The sequence below is a fragment of the Loxodonta africana genome, chromosome 8 (assembly GCF_030014295.1).
Source record: "Loxodonta africana isolate mLoxAfr1 chromosome 8, mLoxAfr1.hap2, whole genome shotgun sequence".
NCBI classification, from domain to species: domain Eukaryota; kingdom Metazoa; phylum Chordata; class Mammalia; order Proboscidea; family Elephantidae; genus Loxodonta; species Loxodonta africana.
Window position 1 is genome coordinate 90729134 of NC_087349.1, and position 27847 is coordinate 90756980.

A 27847-nucleotide genomic window follows, 5' to 3' on the forward strand; every position below is an offset into this window, starting at 1 on the left:
CAGTGAAAGCCCTATGGATCCTAACCATCTGATCTGCAACTGATCATGGGGATGGCACAGGACTGGGTGGCATGTCATTCGATTGTGCATGGGGTCACCATGAGTCAAGGGCCGACTTGATGTCAGCTAACAACAACAACAAGATCTCCAGGGAAGAGTCCATTCTAGGTCCCCAAGGCTAGGGGTGTGAGCAGGGCCTGAGGCACCTTCAGTTCGATCTGTAGGTAACTGTACCTGTAAGCTCAGCCTTGGGAATGAGACAATGCAAGGTAGGGGAAACAAAGAGGGCAGAGAACTAAGGGAGGAAAAATAGTGGACAGGACATTTTGCTTATCTGCAAATGTTATATGCAAATTATAGTACAATCCATCTTATTCCCTTACAGGTAAGCACAGACGCTTCCAGCTTGAGAAACACAGATCCAAAAGGTCGGAGTGCATTGTTGGCTGATATCCAGCAAGGAGCTCGCCTACGAAAAGTCACACAGATCAATGACCGCAGTGCCCCACAAATCGAGAGTAAGTGAGCAAGTTGGCCAGGCGACTGTCAGCTAAGGAGACAAGCCGGGGGCTACGTTTGTTACTGGGACACACATCAGTACATATTAGGCCTGTCAGTGCATAGGCTGGGGGGCCAGAGAAACCGAGCTTCCCTTCCGGGTCTCATAGATGGTTTATCATGTATCTCCCATCACTTTCAAACACTAAAAAATATCTCCATGGTGGGGTAACTGTTTTTTTTTTTTTATTGTGGTAAAGTACATGTAACATCAAATCCACTTTCTTAAAGTGTACAAGTCAATGGTGTTTCGTACATGACAATGTTGTACAATCATCACTGCTATCTAGTTCCAGAACATTTTTTTTACCCCAAAGCAAACCCCATTCCCATTAAAAGTTATTCCTCACCTTCCCCTCTTCCCAGCCCCTGGCAACCACGGAACCTGTTTCTGTCTCTATGAATTCGACTGTTGGGAACGTTTCGTATACATGGAATCACATAGTAGTCTTTTGTGTCTGACTTCTTTCACTCAGCATAATGTTTTCAAGGTTCATCCATGTTGTAGCATGTTTCAGTACTTCATTCCTTTATAGGACTGACTAATGCACCGTTGTACACATACACGGTATTTTGTTTATCCATCATGAGGTAACTTTTTTTTAAATAATTTTTATTGTGCTTTAAGTGAACGTTTACAAATCAAGTCAGTCTCTCACATATAAACTTATATACACCTTACTACATACTCCCACTTACTCTCCCCCTAATGAGTCAGCCCACTCCCTCCTTCCAGTCTATCCTTTCGTGACCGTTTTGCGAGTTTCTAACCCCCTCTACCCTCCAGATCTCCCCTCTAGACAGGAGATGCCAACACAGTCTCAAGTGTCCACCTGATACAAGTAGCTCACTCTTCATCAGCATCTCTCTCCAACCCATTGTCCAGTCCAATCCATGTCTGATGAGTTGTCTTCGGGAATGGTTCCTGTCCTGGGCCAACAGGAGGTTTGGGGACCATGACTGCAGGGATTCTTCTAGTCTTAGTCAAACCATTAAGTCTGGTCTTTTTATGAGGATTTGGGGTCTGCATCCCATTGTTCTCCTGCTCCCTCAGGGGTTCTCTGTTGTGCTCCCCTGTCGGGGCAGTCAACGGTTGTGGCCAGATACCTTCTGGTCTCAGGATGATGTAAGTCTCTAGTTCATGTGGCCCTTTCTGTCTCTTGGGCTCATAATTACCTTGTGACCTTGGTGTTCTTCATTCTCCTTTGATCCAGGTGGGTTGAGACTCATTGATGCAGCTCAGATGGCCGCTTGTTAGCATTTAAGACCCCAGACGCCACACTTCAAAGTGGGATGCAGAATGTTTTCTTAATAGAATTTATTTTGCCAATTGACTTAGAAGTCCCCTTAAGCCATAGTCCCCAAACTCCTGCCCTTGCTCTGCTGACCTTCGAAGCATTCAGTTTATTCAGGAGATTCTTTGCTTTTGGTCCAGTCCAGTTGAGCTGACCTTCCGTGTATTGAGTGTTGTCCTTCCCTTCACCTAAAGTAGTTCTTATCTACTATCTAATCAGTAAATAACCCTCTCCCACCCTCCCTCCCTCCCCTCTCTCGTAACCACAAAAGAATGTGTTCTTCTCAGTTTATACTATTTCTCAAGATCTTATAATAGTGGTCTTATACAATATTTGTCCTTTTGCATCTAACTAATTTCACTCAGCATAATGGCTTCCAGGTTCCTCCATGTTTCACAGATTCCTCACTGTTCTTTATTGATGCGTAGTATTCCATTGTATGAATATACCATAATTTATTTACCCATTCATCTGTTGATGGACACCTCGGTTGCTTCCAGCATTTTGCTATTGTAAACAGTACTGCAATAAACATGGGTGTGCATATATCTGTTTGTGTAAAGGCTCTTATTTCTCTAGGATATATTCCGAGGAGTGGGATTTCTGGGTTGTATGGTAGTTTTATTTCTAACTTTTTAAGGAAACCCCAGATCGATTTCCAAAGTGGTGGTACCATTTTACATTCCCACCAGCAGTCTATAAGAGTTCTAATCTCTCCACAGCCTCTCCAATATTTATTATTTTGTGTTTTTTGGATTAATGCCAGCCTTGTTGGAGTGAGATGGAATCTCATCGTAGTTTTAATTTGCATTTCTCTAATGGCTAATGATCGAGAGCACTTTCTCATGTATCTGTTAGCTGCCTGAATATCTTCTTTAGTGAAGTGCGTGTTCATGTCCTTTGCCCAATTTTTGAGTGGGTTGTTTGTCTTTTTGTGGTTGAGTTTTGACAGAATCATATAGATTTTAGAGATCAGGCGCTGGTCGGAGATGTCATAGCTGAAAATTTTTTCCCAATTTGTAGGTGGTCTTTTTACTCTTTTGGTGAAGTCTTTAGATGAGCATAGGTATTTGATTTTTAGGAGCTCCCAGTTATCTGGTTTCTCTTCATCATTTTTAATAATGTTTTGTATTCTGTTTATGCCTTGTATTAAGGTTCCTAACGTTGTCCCCATTTTTTCTTCCATGATCTTTATCGTTTTAGTCTTTATATTTAGGTCCTTGATCCACTTGGAGTTAGTTTTTGTGCATGGTGTGAGGTATGGGTCCTGTTTCATTTTTTTGCAAATGGATATCCAGTTATGCCAGCACCATTTGTTAAAAAGACTATCTTTTCCCCAATTAACTGACACTGGGCCTTTGTCAAATATCAGCTGCTCATATGTGGATGGATTTATATCTGGGTTCTCAATTCTGTTCCATTGGTCTATGTGCCTGTTGTTATACCAGTACCAGGCTGTTTTGACTACTGTGGCTGTATAATATGTTCTAAAATCAGGTAGAGTGAGGCCTCCCACATTGTTCTTCTTTTTCAGTAATGCTTTACTTATCTGGGGCTTCTTCCCCTTCCATATGAAGTTGGTGATTTATGTCTCCCTCACATTAAAAAATGTCATTGGAATTTGGATCGGAAGTGCATTGTATGTATAGATGGCTTTTGGTAGAATAGACATTTTTACTATGTTAAGTCTTCCTGTCCAAGAGCAAGGTATGTTTTTCCAGTTATGTAGGTCCCTTTTGGTTTGTTGCAGTAGTACTTTGTAGTTCTCTTTGTAGAGGTCTTTTACATCTTTGGTAAGATTTATTCCTAAGTATTTTATCTTCTTGGGGGCTACTGTGAATGGTATTGATTTGGTGATTTCCTCTTCGATGTTCTTTTTGTTGATGTAGAGGAATCCAAGTGATTTTTGTATGTTTATCTTGTAACCTGAAACTCCGCTGAACTCTTCTATTAGTCTCAGTACTTTTCTTGAGGAGTCCTTCGGGTTTTCTGTGTATAGGATCATGTCATCTGCAGACATAATTTTACTTCTTCCTTGCCAATCTGGATGCCCTTTATTTCTTTGTCTAGCCTACTTGCTCTGGCTAAAACCTCCAGCACAATGTTGAATAAGAGTGATGATAAAGGGCATCCTTGTCTGGTTCCCGTTCTCAGGGGAAATGCTTTCAGGCTCTCTCCATTTAGAATGATGTTGGCTGTTAGCTTTGTATAAATGCCCTTTATTATGTTGAAGATTTTTCCTTCTATTCCTATTTTGCTGAGAGTTTTTATCGTGAGTGGGTGTTGGACTTTGTCAAATGTCTTTTCTGCATCAATTGATAAGATCATGTGGGTTTTGTCTTTTGTTTTATTTATCTGGTGGATTACATTAATGGTTTTTCTAATATTAAACCAACCTTGCATACCTGGTATAAATCCCACTTGGTCATGGTGGATTATTTTTTTGATATGTTGTTGAATTCTATTGGCTAGAATTTTGTTGAGGATTTTTGCATCTATGTCCGTGAGGGATATAGGTCTGTAATTTTCTTTTTGTGTGCCGTCTTTAGCTGGTTTTGGAATCAGGGATATGCTGGTTTCATAGAATGAGTTAGGTAGTATTCCATCATTTTCTATGTTTTGAAATCCTTTAGTAGTAGTGGTGTTAACTCTTCTCTGAAAGTTTGGTAGAACTCTGCAGTGAAGCCGTCTGGGCCAGGGCTTTTTTTTGTTGGGAGTTTTTTGATTACCTTTTCAATCTCTTTTTTTGTTATGGGTCTATTTAGTTGTTCTACTTCTGATTGTGTTAGTTTAGGTAGGTAGTGTTTTTCTAGGAATTCATCCATTTCTTCTAGGTGTGCAAATTTGTTAGAGTACAATTTTTCGTAATAATCTGATATGATTCTTTTAATTTCAGTTGGGTCTGTTGTGATGTGGCCCATCTCGTTTCTTATTCGGGTTATTTGTTTCCTTTCCTGTATTCCTTTAGTCAGTCTGGCCAATGGTTTATCAATTTTGTTAATTTTTTCAAAGAACCAGCTTTTGGGTTTGTTAACTCTTTCAATTGTTTTTCTGTTCTCTAACTCATTTAGTTCAGCTCTAATTTTTATTATTTGTTTTCTTCCGGTGCCTGATGGATTCTTTTGTTGCTCACTTTCTATTTGTTCAAGTTGTCGGGACAGTTCTCTGATTTTGGCTCTTTCTTCTTTACGTATGCGTGCATTTATCAATATAAATTGACCTCTGAGCACTGCTTTTGCTGTGTCCCAGAGGTTTTGATAGGAAGTGTTTTCATTCTCGCTGCATTCTGTGAATTTCTTTATTCCCTCCTTAATGTCTTCTATAACCCAGTCTTTTTAGAGCAGGGTATTGTTCAGTTTCCAAGTATTTGGTTTCTTTTCCCTGGTTTTTCTGTTATTGATTTCTACTTTTATGGCCTATGGTCTGAGAAGATGCTTTGTAATATTTCAATGTTTTGGATTCTGCAAAGGTTTGTTTTATGACCTAATATATGTGATCTATTCTAGAGAATGTTCCATGTGCACTAGAAAAAAAAAGTATACTTTGCAGCTGTTGGGTGGAATGTTCTGTATGTCTTTGAGGTCAAGTTGGTTGATTGTGGCATTTAGATCTTCCGTGTCTCTATTGAGCTTCTTACTGGAAGTCCTATCCTTCTCCAAAAGTGGTGTTGAAGTCTCCTACTATAATTGTGGAGGTGTCTATCTCACTTTTCAATTCTGTTAAAGTTTGTTTTATGCATCTTGCAGCCCTGTCATTGGGTGCATAAATATTTAATATGGTTATATCTTCCTGGTCAATTGTGCCTTTAATCATTATGTAGTGTCTTTGTTTATCCTTTATGGTGGGTTTAACTTTAAAATCTATTTTGTCAGAAATTAATATTGCCACTCCTGCTGTTTTTTGATTGTTGTTTGCTTGATATATTTTTTTCATCCTTTGAGTTTTAGTTTGTTTGTGTCTCTAAGTCTAAGGTGTGTCTCTTGTAGGCAGCATATAGATGGATCATGTTTCTTTATGCAGTCTGAGACTCTGTCTCTTTATTGGTGCATTTAGTCCATTTACATTCAGCGTAATTATAGATAAGTATGAGTTTAGTGATGCCTTTTTGTGTGTGTTGTTGACAATTTCATTTTTCCACTTACTTTTTTGTGCTGAGAAGTTTTTCTTTGTAAATTGTGTGTTCCTTATTTTCATAGTAGTTGAATTTATGTTTGCTGAGTCGTTATGTTTTTCTTGGTTTTTAGTTTGAATTATGGAATTGTTAGACCTCTTTGTGGTTACCTTAATATTTACCCCTTTTTTTCTGAGTAAAAACCTAACTTGTATCATTCTATATTGCCTTGTTTTCCTCTCCATATGGAAGATCTATACCTCCTGTTTTTAGTCCCTGTTTTTGATTATTGTAATCTTTTATGTAATGACTTCAATGATTCCCTGTTTTAAGCATTTTTTTCTTTTTAAAATTAATCTTATTTGGTTTTTGTGATTTCCCTATTTCAGTTGATAGCAGGATGTTCTGTTCTGTGACCTTGTGTTGTGTTGGTATCTGATATTATTGATTTTCTGACCAAACAATTTCCTTTAGTATTTCTTGTAGCTTTGGTTTGGTTTTTGCAAATTCTCTAAGCTTGTGTTTATCTGTAAATATTTTAATTTCACCTTCATATTTGAGAGAAAGTTTTGCTGGATATATGATTCTTGGCTGGCGGTTTTTCTCCTTCAGTGCTCTATATATGTCATCGCGTTGCCTTCTTGCCTGCATGGTTTCTGCTGAGTAGTCTGAACTTATTCTTATTGATTATCCTTTGTAGGTGACTTTTCTTTTGTCCCTGGCTGCTTTTAAAATTTTCTCTTTATCTTTGGTTTTCGCACATTTGATGAGAATATGCCTTGGTGATTTTCTTTTTGGATCAGTCTTACATGGGGTTCGATGAGCATCTTGGATAGATATGCTTTCGTCTTTCATGATGCCAGGGAAGTTTTCTGCCAACAGATCTTCAATTATTCTCTCTGTATTTTCTGTTTTCCCTCCCTGTTCTGGAACTCAAATCACATACAAGTTATTCTTCTTGATAGAGTCCCACAGGATTCTTAGGGTTTCTTCATTTTTTTTTAATTCTTTTATCTGATTTTTCTTCAACTATATTAGTGTCAATTGTCTTATCCTCCCACTCCCCCACTCTGCATTCCAATTCCTAGATTCTGCTCCTCTGACTTCCTCCTGAGTTGTCTAATTCTGTAATTTTACTGTTAATTTTTTGGATTTCTGAATGCTGTCTTTCTATGGATTCTTGGAGCTTATTAATTTTTCCAGTATGTTCTTGAATAATCTTTTTTATTTCTTCAACTGCTTTATCAGTGTGTTCCTTGGCTTTTTCTGTAGATTGCCTTATTTCATTTCTGAGGTCATCCCTGATGTCTTGAAGCATTCTGTAAATTAGTTTTTTATATTCTGCATCTGGCAATTCCAGGACTGTATCTTCATTTGGGAAAGATTTGGATTCTTTAATTTGGGGATTTGTAGAAGCAATCATGGTCTGCTTCTTTATGTGATTTGATATTGACTGCTGTCTCCCAGCCATCTATAAGATATTGTAATGATTTATTTTATATTTGCTCACTGAGTCTTATCTTGTTTTGTTTTGTTTCATTATACCCAGATGGGCTACTAGATTGTGCTGTCTTGATTGTTGTAACCTTTGAATCACTTATGTCCTATTACCACCTGGTTTGGGCTATTACCAGATATATAAGCCCTAAGAGTCCATTCACTATTCTTGAATAGAATCAGCTTAGGTGTTCGGATTTGGGTCACCAAGTGTGTGGTGTAGACTCCTACCTATTAACTTAGAGGAGTAGTGGTGATAGTTGTGTGCACCAGATTCTAGTAGCAGCAGGGGGTCACACTCCAAGGAGGTCAGGATGCTGACAGCATTCCCCCAGGTGCCAATGAGGTAGGTGTGTCTCTATTCCTAAAGCACTTTGGTGGGTGGGCTCTGCGGCTGTACCTTAGGCACCCAATGCTTGTACCTCTAAAGACTGGTAGGCGTCAGTATCCTCAGACCCCTTTGGCAGGTGGTTAGGTGGTTTGGGTGGAGCTTCAGCCCTCAGTTCCCCATTGTGGATCAATGAGGGCTCTGTTTAATAGGTAGAGCTATCAGACCTGGAAAACTTGTCTTTCCAGTGCTCTGCTAAAACAATTACAGTCAGATCATCATCAGAATTGCCTTTGCATTATAATAGCCACCTTGTTCCCTGTAGGGATGAAAGCCAAAGACTGTGGATCTCATATGCTTGGCTGGAGCTGGTTCTGTATTTTTATTCTAGTTTAGGGAAGTCAGGGAAGGATTTTTCATCCCTGGGTTGTTTGTAGCTGCTTCTCTCAGGCCAGGAGAATGGGTTAGGAGAGAAAAAAAAAAAACCTGAAGAGCACTTCAGTCCCTGGCCCAGGAAATTCCAATGTTTATGAAGCCACCTGGGGCAGGGAGGGGAGGGATCAGATAGATAGGAGGCAGTAGCACCCAGGAATATAGACAAAATTACTTATCTTGCTTGGTGATGACTGTGTGCTGGCTGGCTCGAGATTGCCCCCGAGGGTCAGGCCTGTGTCCCATGCTTGTGCCGTCTCAGGAAGGTGTGCTCAGCTCCTCTGCACTTAGTGCAAAGCCCGGCACCAAGGTTTTCTGACTAGCGTGCTGGCTCCAGGCTCCAAATACAGTCGCTGCTTCCCCATGGTTGCTCGTTCTCTTGTCAGCCTCGTCAGTGTGCAGCCTTCTTGAGCTGGCTGAGTCTCTACCAAGGTTACCCCGGGGGTTAGGGGTTAGGGCCGTGTCCCGTGCTTGCCCCATCTCAGTAAGCCACAATCAGCCCCACCACTCAGCACCAGGGAACCGTGAGGGCTCAAGGCTTTGGTGTGGGACGCTGGTTCCAGAAGCAGTTGCTGCTTCAGGATGCAGCTTTTTGCTCCCCTGTCACTCAGGTCAACTCTTTAGTTCTGTGTTTGATGGCCAGGGTTCGTAGATTGTCATGTATGTGATCGATTCACTTGTTTTTCCAAGTCTTTGTTGCAAGAAGGATCCACAGTAGTTTCCACCTATTCAGCCATCTTGGCCCCACTCCATGAGGTAACTTTTAAAGACCACTTATTGTGAGTACAGACCAAAGTTTATTAGAGGTGACAAGGAGTAGTCAGGCAGGTGGGAGGGAAGGGAAAACGGGGACTCATTGTTTAGGGGACACTGAGCTTCTGTTAAAGGTGATGGGAAATTTGGAAACAGATAGTGATGATGGCTGAACAACGTGAAAAACGTAGTTAATATCACTGAATTGTATGTGTTAAGACTGTTGAAATGGCAAATATTCTATCATATATATCTCATAATTAAAAAACATATGCAGCCCACTTTGAAGAGTAGCGTCTGGGGTCTTAAATGCTAGCAAGTGGCCATCTAAGATGCATCAATGAGTCTCAACCCACCTGGATCAAAGGAAAATAAAGAACACCAAGGACAGAAGATAATAACGAGCCCAAGAGACAGAAAGGACTACACGAACTAGAGACTACATCATCCTGAGACCAGAAGAACTAGATGGTGCCTGGCCACAACCAATGACTGCCCTGACAGTGAACACAACAGAGAACCCCTGAGGGAGCAGGAGAACAGTGGGATGCAGACTCCAAATTCTCATAAAAACACCAGATTTAATGGTCTGACTGAGACTGGAAGGACTCCAGTGATCATGGCCCCCAGACCTTCTGTTGGCCCACTACAGGAACCATCCCCGAAGCCAGCTTGTCAGACATGGATCGGACTGGACAATGGGTTGGAGAGGGATGCTGGTGAGGCGTGAGCTACTTGGTTCGGGTGGACACTTGAGACAGCGTCGGCGTCTCCTGCCTGGAGGGGAGATGGGAGGGTAGAGGGGCTTAGAAGCTGGCAAAATATTCACGAAAAGAGAGAGTGGAAGGAGGGAGTGGGCTGTCTCATGGCGGGGGGAAGTAACTGGGAGTATGTAGCAAGGTGTATATAAGTTTTTATGTGAGAGACTGACTTGATTTGTAAACTTTCACTTAAAGCACAATAAAAATTATTTAAAAAAAAAAAAAAGTATGCAGGGGGAGATCACTTACCCTGTTTCAACATAATCCACACAGTCAGTGACAGACAATTAAATCTCAACATGAAAAAATGCAAGGATTTTATTTTGTTTTTCACAAATTCACGATTCTGTCTCGTGGGGTCATATGACTGCAGTTCTCTGCAGTGTGATGGAATAAAAGGAGCCCTGTGCTAGGGTCAGTGACATGTTTGAGTTCTGGTTCTGCTGCCAGGAAAATTAGTGAACCTCTTTGAGGTTCAGTTTGCTCATCTGCAAAATGGCGGAGATAATATACCTGTTCTCTTTTTAACTCAATATTGAAGTCACTCCCGAGGTTCAGCCAAAGATTAGACAGGCCCATAAAACAAAACGAGACTGAATGGGCAACCAGCACAGGGGCAAGGATGAGAAGGCAGGATGGGACAGGAAAGCTGGTAATGGGGAACCCAAGGTCAAGAAGGGGAGAGTGTTGACACGTCGGGGGGTGGCAACCAATGTCACAAAACAATATATATATTAATTGCTTAATGAGAAACTGATTTGCTCTGTAAACCCTCATCTAAAATACAATAGAAGAAAAGATAAGAACAATTAAAAAAAAATAAGGAAGCCTGGATCCATCTACATTTACTGTATTTTCGCAGAACTTAATAGATATTTCTGATGAAGGAAAGGGCAGAATCATTGGTCCAGTCTCCCAAACACAAACCCATCATCAGCCAAAGAATTGACTCAATCAACCAAGTGTCTTACCTGAGGGAACACAGATACCACCTAGAATAAATGGGAGTTATATCTACCTTTTAAAAAATAAATAAATAATACCTGTTCTCTGTTTTTTTTGCCAAGATTGTTGAAGTTTGAAATAATATATGCAGAGCTATTTATCAGTGTAAGGTATTAATATATTTGAAATGATGTGCATGATGATAATTCTCAAAGATGATTTTGAAAGTATCTGGAATCTATGATTATGTATGTTAATGCACAAAGATAGACACATTTTTTAAGAGGTATTTTGAACATTGATGACAACAGAAATTCATTTCTAGTTAGGCCTACTATCTTATTGGTTAGGCCCAATGAACAGATATATCCATTTTATTGGAGCAATCATTTCCTAATATAATGTTAATACTCAAAATACTCTAGCCACATTCATCCACCAGTGGGCACTGTGTGCTAATTCCTCAGTGCGTATTAGCCTCAGGTTATAAACTTTCTGCCAGGATTCTTGTTGAAGCTAAGTGTCTTCTCATTGTTTGGGGTTGGTAATCGCACATCCCAGAAGGGTGGGATTAGTTGACACATCTCGGGGTCTCATGAGCCTTCTATTCCATAGTAGCTGTCTGCAGGGGCAGGGGAAGATGAGGGGCTGGTGAAGTGAGAGCTGTGGAGGCAGAAAAAGGAAATGCCGAGGCAGAAGTCATTGAAGGCCTTCACTTCCTGCCTGAGCTCTGGTAAAGGCTCTGTGGGCAAGAAGTTAAAATTACTGGCTGAATGGAATCTGTGAGTTTTCTTTGTCTAGTCTCCTACAGCCAAGTTGGAAATAGGACCAATTCTACGCCTACGACCCTCTAGGACAGAGTAGAACCGCCCCACAGGGTTTCCAAGGCTATAATCTTTACAGAAGCAGACTGCCACATCTTTCTCCTGCAGAGTGGCTGGTGGGTTTGATCCTCCAACCTTTCGGTTAGCAGCGCTTTAACCCCTGAGCCACCAGGACTCCCAACACCTATAATGTTTGGATTTTCTAATTTGAAAGGTACTGCCCGTCCTGTCTCCCCCCTCCCCCCCATTGACACCTACAAAATGGCAGTATTTAGGTCCCTTTGTTTTGGTTACTTTTCAGGGTGGCCGGCCACTGATGGTCAGCACTTGGTGGGACCGGAGAGTGTTGCAGGCAGGCCTAGATCCATGAGACTGCAGGGTATCAAGGCAGAGAGCGCTTGGAGAAGACCCTGGGTGCAAGGGCAGCATTGGAAGTGGGAGAATAGGAAGGTCGCCAAGGGCAGTGTTAGACCATGGCCACAGATAGGAATTGGCTGCTCTGCTCTGCTCTCAAATCCTCATCCACTTGTCTCTTTTTTCAGATTCTAAGGGAACCAACAAAGAAGGAGGAGGTTCTGCAAACTCCAGAGGTGGGAGCACACCCCCAGCCTTGGGAGATCTGTTTGCTGGGGGCTTTCCTGTGTTACGACCAGCAGGCCAGAGGGATGCAGCAGGTAAGAAAGAATCCAGACCTGCCACCTTGTGATCTTTATCTCCTTTAACTTGTAGAAGCAGCTGGGCACTCCTCACATGTCAGTGGGTGACCTGCTTTCAGGGAACAGTCATACAGTAGGAAATCATGTATTTGGAAGCCTAAGCTCTGGAAGTTTCCAAACCACAGAATTGTTCACAAGGTAGATTTTCAATCATCATCCCATTTAAATCGCCCCGTTGTAATAACTCAAGAATGGTTTGCTGTAGTGCATAAAAAAGAAAAATGCATAGTGCCCTGCAATGTTGTAGTAGTGGCCCAGACTGAGAAATATAGACAGAGGATGCAAATCCTAATCAAAAGAGGCACTGGAGTTCTAGTTGGGTTTGAGATGTTGGAGCTACAGGGTGAAGAAGCCAACAGACCAGGAAACAGTGATCCCCTTGGAAATGAGCACAAAGGGGGCTTTGAACTTCCAGAGGCAATGGAGCGAGAAGGTTCAAGGTCATTTGACCTGGGTCACCAAGTGCAGGGTGTCTCCCCACCGTCTCCTAAGTTACCTTTATCTTCAGACAATCCTGAATCTTCCCCCCGATGTAGAAACAGGAAGTCCTTGTATGCAAAGTGCTGTTGTGAGGAAAACCTCTAAGCAGAGAGCTTCTGGTCGGTACTCCTGAGAATCCACACTGGAACCTAATGGCTAATTGGCGTAGAGGGTACTGGTGAATGAGAGTGAGGAGTGGCCTTGAGGTGAGGAAGGGAAGGTCAGAGCAGTCCTGTGCCCTGGGCTTGGAAATGCAGAGGCTATGGGCCAATGAGGGCTGGTAAGCACTGCAGACAATCTGGGGTGGCCTGGCCTGGGCTTGTCCTGGAGGAGGTCAGCATGTTAACACTGAACAGGGCCTTGTGTGGCCTGCCAGCCCTCCTGTGTAATGGCTGCTGCACCTGAGGCCTTCTCGGTGGACAAGAAGGGAGAGATGTGTCCGCTATGCCGCTCCCTCACATCGAGTTGAGAGGGTCAGGGATTGCCACACACACACGCACACACAAACACACACCCTTGGGCTTTCTCTTTCCTTTGTTGCGGAGCTAACTGAGAACTCATTTCATTTCCAGGTGGCAAGACAGGGCTGGCCCCTGGCTCCCGAGCGCCTTCTCCCAGGCTTCCCACCAAAACCATCAGCGGTCCACTGAATCCCCCTCCATCTCCCCGACTGGGAAATGCTTCCGAGGCACATGGCACTGCCCGGGCAGTCCCTCCTCGCCCCAACATGCCTGCTCCACCTCCACCTCCTCCACCCTTAACCCCACCCCTGCCCCCATCCTCCCCCACCAGAGCTCCGCTGGTATCCCCACCTGGCCCATCCAACAAAGGGAACCCCCCCTTGGGCATACCCCCTCTGCCCACCATGGCGCCTCCAGCTCCACCACCACCACCACCACCTCTCCCAACCCCACCCCCGCTGCCCCCAGCCTCAGGTCTCAGTGACAAGGCAGTGAAGCCTCAGCTAGCCCCCTTGCCCCTACCACCCATCCCTCCCCCGCTCCCCCTTCTCCCACCCTGTGGGTATCCCGGGCTCAGTGTGGATGCTGTGAGCCCCAACCAAGATGTGCGGGAGCCCCCGGCCCCTCCAGCTCCTCCGCCCCCACCGCCTCTGCCACCCCCACTCCCCCTTTACGCCTCATGCTCCCCAAGGTCTCTGCCGGTACCCGCCTTTGCCAGGTGCTAATACCAGCAGCGAAGCACCACCGCCGCTACCCCCCAAGTCCCCCAGCCTCCAGGCCCAGCCCCAGAAGCCCAGTGTGCAGGTCTTGCCCACGCCGCCAGCCCCGCCAGGGCCTCAGTTCCTGCAGAAGAAGAGGCATGGCCGAGGCCCAGGTAAGCAGCCCTCTTCCGGCCAAGAGCAGTGGTATCAGACTGTCATTAGATTCTTGCCAGTAAGTATGGCAGTGCTCAGGGCACAGCCAGAAGCCGGCTCCTCTGAGCCGCATGGGAAGCCGTCAGGTGGATTACACCTTGATGCCCCTCCTAGAGCCCAGTAAAAACTTGTAGCTGTCTGGGACTTTATTATTGGAGGCACTTATTTTAGAGCCAGGAAGGCTGAGAGAGGCCAAAAGATTTGTCCAAGATCAAGCAGCCTATAAATGAGGGATTTTGGCCTTGGTTCCCTCTCTACTTCCTGGCTGTGTGACCCTGGATAATCACTCAGCCTCTCTGTGCTTCCTTTGCCTCCTCTGTAAAAGAGGGATAACAATAGCAATACCTCATGCGGTTGTTGTCAGGGTTAAGTAAGTTCACACATGTGAGGTGCTTAGAGCCCAGCCTGGCAACAGTGAGCGCTAGAGCAGGGTTCTTATTCCTACTGTCATCACTCGGACTCCACATCTATGTCCTGTGATGGAGGGGCTGTGGGTGCAGTCTGTTTCCAGAGCAAAGCCTCCTGTTGAATCTTTGCCTGAGTTATTTTAGGCTAGCTCCAAAATTGGCTTGGGCCATCAGTAGACAGGATTAGCATGCTGCCTTATTTTTGGCAGAACCCCCAGCTGACTTGAGAAAAGTGAGGGTCTGTGTTTTGAGCCAAAATTAAGAATAATTCTTTCATATATCCAGCAGCAAGTGGACTTTGAATGAGCATACACACCCATGACTACCTTCACCTTTGGTGCCCCACGTCCACACACATCCACATCAGCACACACATTCCCACACACCCATATCCACAAACACCCCCCACACACGTCCATACACACACACACATACACATATCCCTGCACACTCACATTCACAAACATACCCACATACAAACCCACATACACACCCCCCACACACATCCATTCACACACATCAACACACTTAGATCCACAAACACACATCCCCCACACATCCATACAAACACGTACCCACATACTCATGTTCACAAACATACCCATATACAAACCCACATACATGTCGACACCCGCACACATCCATATGCACACGTTCAGCCATGCACACATCCTATACATCCACACACGCCCCCACATATACACATCCATTCACACACACATCCACTTACACACACATTCCCACTCACACACATTATAGATACAGGCATACACATCTCCAAACACCCACATACACACATCTACTGTCATATACTCATGCACACACCCAAACACACTTATAAACACATGCCCTTATACATCCTCACGGCACACTCATCCACACATGCAAACATTCATATGCTCATGTGACACACACATACACACATCTAATACTCATCTACACATATATATTCCTTGGTCTTTTAGAGGGTTTTTTGATACAGAAAATTTCTTAAATGTTTTTCCCTGAATTAAAAGTAATACATGTGACTTCAATTATGTAAAAAACAAGAAAGGCAAATTTATAGAGACCAAAGTTTAGTAGTGGGTACCAAGGATGGGAGGGAGGGGAAAGGTGGGGTTAATGGTTATGGAAAGATCCCATGGGTTAAGGGATTGTTATAACAGCCGATTGTTATAATTGCTGTCAATAAGTTGTATACCTGTAAAAGCTGAGTTGGCAGAAGCTGTGTGAGAGATATATTTACAACAGCAACAGAAAGAGTAGCTGCTGAGGCTGCTTATGTACAACCAAACACCTCATACGATTTGGTTCCTCAATTTGGAGGTTTAGGATCATGGTTTCATGAGACATCCCAGTTAATTGTCCTAATAAGGTGTTTAATGGTTCTGTTTTTAAATAAATAAATAGAAATAATACATGCTTATTGTAGTGCAAATAAAACGAAAGAAATCGCAATCACCCATAATGGCATCACTTGCAGATGAAAACTGTCATATCTGGATGTATTTCTTTTTTTCTATATATATCTACATATTTACATGGTAAATACTATTTTTTAATATTAAAGCAATTTTCTCAGATCATTAAAAATTTTAAGTGTGATGCTGCCTACAAGAGATACACCTTAGACTTAGAGACACAAATAAACTAAAACTCGAAGGATGGAAAAAAATATATCAAGCAAACAACAATCAAAAAAAGAGCAGGAGTGGCAATGTTAATTTCTGACAAAACAGACTTTAAAGTTAAATTCACCACAAAGGATAAAGAAGGACACTGCATAATGATTAAAGGGACAGTTGACCAGGAAGATATAACCATATTAAATATTTATGCACCCAGTGACAGGGCTGCAAGATACATAAAACAAACTTTAACAGAATTGAAGAGTGGGATAGACACCTCCACAATTATAGTAGGAGATTTCAACACACCACTTTTGGTAAAAGATAGGACATCCAGTAAGAAGCTCAAAAGAGACACGGAAGGTCTAATTACTACAGTCAACCAGCTTGACCTCATAGACTCATACAGAACACTCCACCCAACATCTGCAAAGTATACTTGTTTTTCTAGTGCACATGGAACATTCTCTAGAATAGATCATATATATTAGGTCATAAAACAAACCTTTGCAGAATCTAAAACACTGAAATATTACAAAGCATCTTCTCAGACCATAAGGCCATAAAAGTAGAAATCAATAACAGAAAAACCAGGGAAAAGAAATCAAATACTTGGAAACTGAACAATACCCTGCTCAAAAAAGACTGGGTTATAGAAGACATTAAGGAGGGAATAAAGAAATTCATAGAATGCAATGAGACTGAAAATCCTTCCTACCAAAACCTTTGGGACACAGCGAAAGCAGTGCTCAGAGGTCAATTTCTATCAATAAATGCACACATACATAAAGAAGAAAGAGTCAAAATCAGAGAACTGTCCCTACAACTTGAACAAATAGGAAGAAAGCAGCAAAAGAATTCGTCAGGCACCAGAAGAAAACAAATAATAAAAATTAGAGCTGAACTAAATGAATTAGAGAACAGAAAAACAATTGAAAGAATTAACAAACCCAAAAGCTGGTTCTTTGAAAAAATTAACAAAATGGATAAACCATTGGCCAGACTGAAATACAGGAAAGGAAACAAATAACCCGAATAAGAAACGAGACGGGCCACATCACAACAGACCCAACTGAAATTAACAGAATCATATCAGATTACTACAAAAAATTGTACTCTAACAAATTTGAAAACCTAGAAGAAATGGATGAATTCCTAGAAACACACTACCTGCCTAAACTAACACAATCAGAAGTAGAACAACTAAATAGACCCATAACAAAAAAAGAGATTGAAAAGGTAATGAAAAAAAATCCCAACAACAAAAAGCCTTGGCCTGGATGGCTTCACTGCAGAGTTCTACCAAACTTTCAGAGAAAAGTTAACACCACTACTACTAAAGGTACTTCAGAGCATAGAAAAGGACAGAATACTCCCAAACTCATTCTTTAAACCAGCATATCCCTGATACCAAAACCAGCTAAAGACGGCACACAAAAAGAAAATTACAGACCTATATCCCTCACGGACATAGATGCAAAAATCCTCAACAAAATTCTAGCCAATAGAATTCAACAACATATCAAAAAAATAATCCACCATGACCAAGTGGGATTTATACCAGGTATGCAAGGTTGGTTCAATATTAGAAAAACCATTAATGTAATCTACCATATAAATAAAACAAAAGACAAAAACCACATGATCTTATCAATTGATGCAGAAAAGGCATTTGAGAAAGTCCAACACCTACTCATGATAAAAAATCTCAGCAAAATAGAAGGAATAGAAGGAAAATTCCTCAACATAATAAAGGGTGTTTATACAAAGCCAACAGGCAACACCATCCTAAATGGAGAGAGCCTGAAAGCATTTCCCGTGTGAACAGGAACCAGACAAGGATGCCCTTTATCACCGCTCTTTTTCAACATTATGCTGGAGGTCCTAGCCAGAGCAATTAGGCTAGACAAAGAAATAAAGGGCATCCGGATTGGCAAGGAAGAAGTAAAATTATCTCTATTTGCAGATGGCATCTTATACACAGAAAACCCTAAGGAATCCTCAAGAAAACTACTGAAACTAATAGAGTTCAGCAGAGTATCAGGTTATAAGATAAACATACAAAAATCACTTGGATTCCTCTACATCAACAAAAAGAACATCGAAGAGGAAATCACCAAATCAATACCATTCACAGTAGCCCCCAAGAAGATAAAATACTTAGGAATAAATCTTACCAAAGATGTAAAAGACCTCTACAAAGAGAACTACAAAGTACTACTGCAACAAACCAAAAGGGACCTACATAACTAGAAAAACATACCTTGCTCATGGATAGGAAGACTTAACATAGTAAAAATGTCTATTCTGCCAAAAGCCATCTATATATACAGTGCACTTCTGATCCAAATTCCAACGACATTTTTTAATGTGATAGAGAAAAAAATCACCAACTTCGTATGGAAGGGAAAGAAGCCCCGGATAAGTAAAGCATTACTGAAAAAGAAGAACAAAGTGGGAGGCCTCACTCTACCTGATTTTAGAACCTATTTTACAACCACAGTAGTCAAAACAGCCTGGTATTGGTACAACAACAGGCACATAGACCAGTGGAACAGAACTGAGAATCCAGATATAAATCTATCCATATATGAGCAGCTGATACTTGACAATGGCCCAGTGTCAGTTAGGAGCCCTAATACAAGGCATAAACAGAATCCAAAACATTACTAAAAATGCTGAAGAGAAACCAGATAACTAACTGGGAGCTCCTAAAAATCGAACACCTATGCTCATCTAAAGACTTCACCAAAAGAGTAAAAAGACCACCTACAGACTGGGAAAAAATTTCAGCTACGACATCTCTGAGCAGCACCTGATCTCTAAAATCTACATGATTGAGACTAGAAGGACCCCGGCAGTCATGGTCCCCAAACCTTCTGTTGGCCCAGGACAGGAACCATTCCCGAAGCCAACTCGTCAGACATAGACTGGACTGGACAATGGGTTGGAAAGGGATGCTGGTGAGGAGTGAGCTACTTGCATCAGGTGGACACTTGAGACTATGTTGGCATCTCCTGCCTGGAGGGGAGACGGGAGGGTAGAGGGGGTTAGAAGCTGGCAGAATGGTCATGAAAAGAGAGACTGGAAGGAGGGAGCGGGCTGTCTCATTGTCTCATTGGGGGGAGGGTAATTAGTTAGGTGTAAATAAATTTTTTGTGAGAGACTGACTTGATTTGTAAACTTTCATTTAAAGCACAATAAAAATTATTTAAAAAAAATTTTTTTAAGTGTGTTAATATGATAATCAGTATGTACCATATCCCTAGTGTTAGATATTGAAGCTGATTTCATTTTTTGTGATGAATAATATTGCAGGAAATACATTTTTGTAGGAACTTTAGCCTAAAGTTGGGCTATTTTTTAAAAGGATAAGGTCCAAAAGAATTCCTGGTTCAAAAGACAATAATATTTTCAAGGTTTTTGATCACAAGGGGAAGTTTTGATCACCTGACTAGTCACCATGCAGGCAAGATTTGTGCTCGTGACACTTGTGAGATTTAAATTTCTGTGGTGTAGTGAGAAGAACAATGTTTTGGATTCAGAGACATCTCGAGTTCAAATCCTGTCTTCTCTACTCACTTCTGTGTAACTTCAAGCCAGTTTTTTTTTCACTTTTAGTTTTCTTGAACCTTATTTATGGGGTTTTTTTTTTTTTTTTTTTTTTTGGTCTTTCTTGTCATTCCAGAGTGCACTGGGGGTCAGGGCTGAGCAGCCGTGCACAGAGAAAGGGCTTTGGCCTTATGGTGAATTTTTTTAATATCATCATAGCATTATTTATTTAAGTGTAGCTATTTTGGTATTTAATTATTTTTAAAGAGAGGAAAAAAACTTGTGTTTTCCTAGTGGAATGAAACAGCTCAGAATGGTAAATTTAGGCAATTTTAAAACATTTATTATTTACCTAAAGACCAAATAGGATAAATCTAAGTTTTGTGTGTCGATCACAGCTTGGAGCTGTCACCATGATCCTGCAGATATGCATATTAAAGATTATGAGATCCCTACACCCTGGCTGGATTTATAACTCAGCCATGTAAAAAATAGAGACCATCGTGTGAAAAAAAAATTTCCATATTATCATGGGAATAATAATACCTTTCTCATAGGATTGTTATGAAGAGAACACGAGACAAGGCGTTCAGGGCTTGCAGGTAGCTGGGATCGGGCAGTGTTTTCTCCCTTCCTTCTCCCTCACCCTGTGAAGGGGCAGCTTTTCATCCAGAGCGGGGGTCAGCAGTCTTTAGCTCCTTTAATCCCTTTAAACCGGTTGCCATACAGTTGATTCCAGCGCGGCGCAACCCCAGGTGTCAGAGAAGGACTGTGCTCCATAGGGTTTTTCAAGGGCTGATTTGGGGGAAGCAGATCACCAGGGCTTTCTTCCGAGAAGCCTTTGGGTGGACTTGAACTGCCAACCTTTTAGTTAGCTGCTGAGCTCATTAACCATTCGCACCACCCAGTTAGTCCCTTTAGAAACAAGGAAATTCCTTGTGGATCTTGGTATCTAAAAAGGGAAGGCCAAATAGGGGGAGGACATAAGCTGGAAGTGAGAAAGGAGGTTGGGCAGAACTGAAGGGAGGGAAGGAGCTAAAATGGCGGCGGGCAATGGCAGCCAGCTGCTGCTTCACAGGTTCTTTGCCTGCTCCAGAGCAGTAAGCCCAAGGCTAGGAATGGACGTTTATCTGGCCTCTTCAATATCTTTGAACACTAAACTTAGTTTTTCCATGTATAAAATGAGGGTAACTTCTGCTTCAGCCTGATGAGAGGAATAGAAAGAGGTTGTAATTGTGAACATCTCAGCACAGGTAATAGTGGTGTAATTGCCTTTGTTGCAAGAAGCAGAGTGAAGTTTGCAATGCCATTAAGAAATGAGCAACAGCAGAAAATCTGAATTGATGTGCCAGGACAGTAGGTTATTAATTGCCAAATGAGCCATACAGAACAGAATTGGCAAAGGAGAGAGGGAGCCTCTCATGAGAGTAATCAGGGAAGGTTTGATGAAGAAGGTAGGATTTGAGTTGGGGCTTGGTGGGTGGGTAGATTTGGATTGACTGGAAGGAGAAGGGAGTGTTTGCAATGCTGGGGAACCAGTGTGAACAGAAACACGAGGGCGGGAACAAGCCCTCGACAACCTGGTCTGCTAACCTCTTTCTGAGCCCTCACTACAGATTATTCATTCTCTTTCTTATAACTGCAATGGCTCCCTTTCTATGGGCTGTAGCATCTGTTGATGAGGGTTACTACTGTCATTAATAATATCACAGCAGGTAACATTCATTGAGCACTTACTGCATGCCACTTGACTTAAATCAACTGATTTGGTCATCTCAACAGTCCTAGGAGATGTATGTACTGTTATTACTCCTGTTTAACAGATGAGGAGATTGAGGCACAAAGAGGTGATGTTACTTACCCTAACAGGAAAGCTAGGATTCAGTCCCAAGACGGGTGGCTCCATAAAAAAATACAGGCCACCGTTTTACTCACCATATCATATAACTCACATAGTATAGCATCCTTCCATCCTCATTCCTGTTTCTCAATGTACCATCATCTTCTCTATAAGGGACCAGTGGGGGGAAGCTAAATCCACCCCCAGCCCCGCCTGCAAGATCACCTACCACGGAGCTTTCAAGCAGGAGCCAGCAAGCCCCAGCCTGGACCCCGACCCAGCAGCCAGGAAGTCAGCTGAGAAATGGAAGCCTGCACATCATGGGTAAGTGTAGCCCACCGTCTATAGGGCTTCCAATGAGGACATGTTTTCCTCTGGCCTCCGGAGAGAGTTTACCAGTCATGGAGTGAGCTGTCATTTCAAGGTGCATGCTTCTTGATGAATGGGAGGCTCACTGTAGCACAGAATAACCTCCAGGTTCTTTTAAATAGGGTTTCTTCAGACTTAATGGTCTGACTGAGACTAGAGGGACCCCAGAGGTCATGGTCCCCAGAATTTCTGTTAGCCCAAGACTGGAACCATTCCCAAAGCCAACTCTTCAGACAGGGATTGGACTGGACTATAAGCAGAAAATGATACTGATGAGGAGTGAGCTTCTTGGCTCAAGTAGCCACATGAGACTATCTGGGCAGCTGCTGTCTGGAGGGGAGATGAGAAGGCAGAGGAGGACAGAAGCTGGCTGAATGGACATGGAAACACAGGGTGGAGAGAAGGAATGTGCTGTCTCATTAGGGGGTGAGCAACTAGGAGTACATAGCAAGGTGTATATAAATTTTTGTGTGAGAGACTGACTTGATCTGTAAACTTTCACTTAAAGCACACAAAAAAAGAAAGAAATAGGGTTTCTTTCAAGGCTCCTATGTGGTTCCAGTGCCCAGTCTTCAGCCTTCTGAGTCAGATGACAGAGCTCTGCTTACAAGGAGGGCAAATGACTTAAAAATCAAGAACTGTAATTATAGTGGGAGGAAGGCAAACATTTAAACTGTCTGTCTGTCTGTCTCCAATGGAGAAACCAACTCATAAGCTGAAATACTAGAGTGACTAGGATAAGGTGAAGGGACGGGTGAAAGGCCCACCAGGCAGGGAGACAATTAGAGCAAAGATAAGGTGGTAGGAAGAAAAGTCAGCTGGGGTCAGACATGGTCACAAACTCTTTGGTCCCTTCTGTGTGCTGGGTTCCTGTCTGACACAAGAAGCAGACCACAGAGCAGGGACTCAGCCCGTGAAAGGGCCACAAGCCCCCTCCCCTCCCACCATCAGGAGCTCCAGGCAGAACTCATTGACTTTGGGGAGCCTAGGTCCAAACTGGACACAGGCGGTGTTCTGTCTCACAGCCAAGATGACTGCTTGTTCTGCACCCTCTGCCTCCTTGCAAAGCCCCCTGCAAGAGTTCAGGGGGTGCTTCATGCTACTGGGACTTTGCCGGTCTGCTTGTTGCTGCCAGGGTCCCCACCTTGAGCTCTGGGACCTGGAGAGCCTGGTGCCCCTGCTGCCCTAGTTAGACAGCTTCCTTCAGACACTGGTGGAAGTCAGTTTGGAGGTGGGTGATGAGGCGTGACTGTCTGCTGATTTCACTTTCCTGGCTCCCTTTGTCCTAGTTAACCAATAAAAATCAAGGTGGATGGATATCAAGAGCAGAACAGCCCTGCCACTAAAACCCTTGCACAGGGGATGGCAAACAAAAAAGCAGTGTATTCAGTCAGAGTCATCTATATGTGCCTGGAAATTACCAAAACTTGAGTCATCACAGTAACTGGAATAAACTTTACCGTTTCCCATGTCTGCAGATGACTTTGAGTCTAAATTCACGTTCCATTCTGTGGAAGACTTTCCTCCTCCAGATGAATATAAGCCATGCCAGAAGATTTATCCCAGCAAGATCCCCAGAAGTGAGTACCCGCCCCCCGCACCCCGGTAAGACTGCTAGTTTTTCCTGCCCCTCCAAAAGTAGATGTTCTCTGTGCATTGATTGGCCGCAGACTGTATAAAGGATGACCTGGCCATTGCCCTGCACTACTGTGAGGATGAGAAGTGCCGGGGACACAAAGGTTAAGCGCTTGACTGCTAACAATAGCAAGGTTGGCAGTTTGAACCCACTCAGCGGCTCTGCCGGAGAAAGACCTGGAGATCTGCTTCTGTAAAGATTACAGCCAAGGAAACCCTATGAATCAGAGTCGACTCCACAGCACCCAGCAACAACAAATGTGAGGATGCTGCCTGTCTTTTGGCACAGGAGAGTGAATGAAAGGTGCTGTTCATGCTTCTGAAAATTTCAGAACATTTGCCCAGATCCCCAGGGCTCATTCAGAGGCTTTTACAGAACACCAGGGTTAACTGTTTGGGGTGGAATTGGGGTGCTGAATTTACCATGCTTCCCTACGCACCCTGGGGCTTTTGAAGGGAGAGATGAACAACCCAAACAGCAACAAAATGGGAAGCAGGAACATTGCATTAATAGCTGGGGAAGAACCTGAAAGCCCCCAATTCAGAGCTCTGGTCAACCTTGGAGAAGGCAAGGTCTTTAGGTCAACAGTTCTCAAACTTGGTTCTACACTGGCCTTACCTATTCAGTCTTAAGAGCAGAAGAAGAGGCTGGCCTGCCCCTAGGAGCCAAAAGGGCAGGAAGGCAAGAACCTCCTGGCGTGAACACAGGAAGTGAAGCAAAGCAGGAGTGGCTTCTTGACCCCTCAGGGAAACTGCTCCTCATTTGCATGAGTCAGTTCTCACCCTGTGTGGCCCAATCAGGTTGGCTCTTCCTCTTGCCCTGGGTTGGCTAGGAAGAGGTGAGCAGAGTCATCATGGGTGAGAGTTGGTGTTCCCCACCTAACAATGTGAGTAAGGCCCCTACCCTAAACCAAAGGCACCATGGTGGCTCAACAGTTAAGCACTCGGCTGCTAACCAAAAGGTTGGTAGTTTGAACCCACTCAGCTGCTCCGCAAGAGAAAGATCTGGTGATCCGATGAGGTAAAGATCACAGCCTAGAGAATCCGATGGGGCAGTTCTACTCTGTCACATGGAATCTCTATGAGTTGAAATTGACTGCACCTAACAACAACCCTAAACCAAGGGTCAGCAAACTCTTTCTGTACAGGGCCAGATAGTAACTATTTTAAGCTTTCCAAGCCATATGGTCTCTGTTGCAGCTACTCAGCTTTGCTGTTTTAATGTTTTTAAAAGCAGCAATCAATAATATGTAAATGAAAGGGCGTGGCTGTGTTCCAATAAAACTTTATTTACAAAAACAAGTGCAGGCTGGATTTGGATATGTTGGCCGTATTTTGCTGATCCTTTTTTTATTTTGGTTTGTCTTAAACCATCCCAGAAAAGCCATTCTTAAAAATCTTTATGTTATCCAGCCTTACTCAGTAATGTTCTATGGGGCCTTCAATCTTCAAATTCAATACATTCTAATATGAAGTTGGAGTCCTGGTGGTGTCATGATTAAGAGCTTGGCTTCTAGCCAAAAGGTCAGCAGTTTGAATCCACCAGCCGCTCCTTGGGAACCCTATGGAGCGGTTCTACTCTGTCCTATAGGGTCACTCTGAGTTGGAATCAACTCAAGAGCAACAAGTTTTTCGTTTGTTTGAATATGAAGTTAGCTGTATTTCAAACTCATGGTGCCTGAGAATAGGAGAAAAACTATGTCCATGGCCCTACACAGCATTCTGGGAAGGTGGTGCTGTTGGCAGTCTGCGCTGTGCTCCTCCTCATCTCAGAATAATGTTCAAATTGGTACCCACATCAAAAATAACGTGGCATTCAGGAAGGAGCAACTTTTAAAAAAGCTTATTAAATGAACTGACATCCTGCTGACTAGAAAGGGCATTTGCAATTTCAAAATTAAGATATTGTTTTAGATTGATGTGGTATGGGTGGACATGAAATGCTTCAATTGTCTCCTAGCAAAATTAAATTATCCTGTTCCTGTCATCCTGGTGAGCCACGGTGTAGGACCTTGTTAACGATATTAATATGATTCTGATGTGCCTGTCTGATTACATCTCTCCTTACAATTTCCTCCTGCTCACTATTGACCTGGTTCCCCGAGATTATAGTTCTTCATTGTCTGGGAGACAGTATTGGTTCTTTCAGATGAGTGTGTTCTCCAAGGCTTTGAACGAGTTCTTTTCTTCCTGGTTCATTCTTGGCCAAAGAAGTGAAAGCAGAACAGGCCCAGATTTTAAAATTTAAGTGAACTGGAATGATAACCAGAAAAATTATGGGTCAAAGCCCTGCTAGAAACCTAATCTCCGTCTTAGAAAAGCAAGGGCAGCATACACGTTGCATAGCAACCAAATCTCTTGCCCATTGGATTTTGATCAGAGTTAGAAACAGCGGTGCCCTGCTCAAAGATGGCGGCCAGCTGCGCCACTTTCAATGCATGTGGCTCTACACAGTCCTGCCAATAATCCAATCTCACGCATCAGATTCCTGAAAGGGCTCACTTGGCCTTTAATGGCAAGCCAAGTTCGTAAATCCTTTCTGGACATCCTCAAAGTCTACAGTACTCATTCTCTTATTGGTTGACCACAAAATGGATATCCCTTTGCGGGGGGGGGGAGGGGGCAGGATAGTACAAGATTTGCTTGCTTTACAATGTGTGTCGTATTTAAACGTAATACTTTTTAGAGAATGAGTTAGTTAGATCCTCATGGAACAGAAGAAGCCTGATTTCTGTCAGCAGATCCTTTTACTCCTTTTATAACCATCCTAAGCACAGTGTTTGGCATACTGGGAGTACTGGACAAATGAGCATGTCAGGTGAAGGTGGTAAGTTTTGAATTAAGAAGCACTAATTTTTAATATGTATTTGAGGAGCCCTGGTGGCTCAGTGGTTAAGTGCTCAGCTGCTTTCCCAAAGGTTGTTGGGAGAAAGATGTGGCAGTCTGCTTCTGTAAAGATTACAGTCTTAGAAGCCCAATGGAGCATTTCTCTTTTGTCCTGTAGGGTTGCTATGAGTTGGAATTGGCACGACAGCAACAGGTTTGGTTTTGTGTGTGTGTGTGTGTGTGTGTGTTTAATACTCATTTAGATGACAGAACCAGTTGCCGTTGAGTCAGTTCTGACCCAGTGATGACCCCATGTGTGTCAGAGTAGAAATGTGCTTCCTAGGGTTTTCAATGGCTAATTTTTCAGTAGATCACCAGGCCTTTCTTCTGAGGCTCCTCTGGGAAGACTCAAACCCCCAATCTTGCAGTTAGTAGCCTAGCATATTAGCCATTTGAACCACCCAAGGACCCCATTTAGATGTTGTTGTTGTTAGGTACTGTCGAGTCTGTTCCGACGCATAGTGACCCTATGTACGACAGAACAAAACACTGCCCGGTCCCATGCCATTCTCATTTAAATGATAGGCCTTAATAATTTGTTCTACTCACAGCATATTAGGTATGGTGCCTTTGTATCCACAGTCTCTGACATAGGAGACAGCAGGCTGGAAACACAGTCTAGGTCAAGGAGCCCAAAGGTTTCAGGTTGATGGTTTCCTGTTACCCTGGTTCCTTTGCTGTTTCTTTAAGTGTTAGCTTAGCTAAAGTTCCTTCATGAAGGCATACACCCAGTCCCTGGGCCAGTAGATGGTGAGATTGTTCCTTTTTCTTTCAGGCCGTACACCTGGTCCCTGGGTCCATGCTGAGGCAGCCGGGCAGGGCTCTGATGACATCAAAGGAAGAAATTCTCAGGTAACACGTCTCTCAGGCCTCTGAATGTAAAACCAGGAATTCTCCTCAGGGAGCACAGATACATTGAGAGTATACTTTCTCCTTAGCAGCTTAAAAATTTTCCTCAGACTCCTTTTCCTCAAGAAAAGCCATTTTGTGTACCTTTGTTTCCAGCTAGAACAAAACACCCATACTTTTAAAATCTGGAGAGTGAAAAGGGGCTTCCCTTTAATCACTACCACATATAGAAGCAAATTTGGCAATTCAGAACCCCTTTAGAATCATCCCGCAAAATTCACCCCATTCACTCCCCATTTCTTCACTGGTTATGATGGCCCAGGGACCCTAAGTGAAAAGCCCTGTAACATGTATGAAACATATTGCAGTGTTCTCTCTCATCTACAGAATATGTGGTTTTCTTCAGCACCCTTGGGGTCTTGTTTAATTTTATTTCTGTAAAATATAAATAACAAATCATTTGCCATTTTGGCCATTTTTAAGTGTACAGTTCAGTGACACGAATTACATTCACCATATTGTGCCACCATCACCACTGTCCATTTTCAAAATTTTACATCACCCCAAACAGAAGCTCAGCATCCCTTAAACAATACCTTCCCGTTG

The 27847-nt window shown here is 42.9% G+C and overlaps 1 protein-coding gene across 1 annotated transcript; it reads left to right on the forward strand.

The window, feature by feature from the left end:
* Positions 1 to 285: 285 nt before the first annotated feature.
* Positions 286 to 27569, forward strand: WIPF3 (WAS/WASL interacting protein family member 3). Its single transcript, XM_064290107.1, is given in 7 exon segments — positions 286 to 518; positions 12047 to 12178; positions 13273 to 13865; positions 13867 to 14035; positions 21677 to 21826; positions 23350 to 23451; positions 27168 to 27569. Coding segments are annotated over 7 exon segments (1425 nt in total). The 5' UTR covers positions 286 to 340; the 3' UTR covers positions 27269 to 27569.
* Positions 27570 to 27847: the final 278 nt, after the last annotated feature.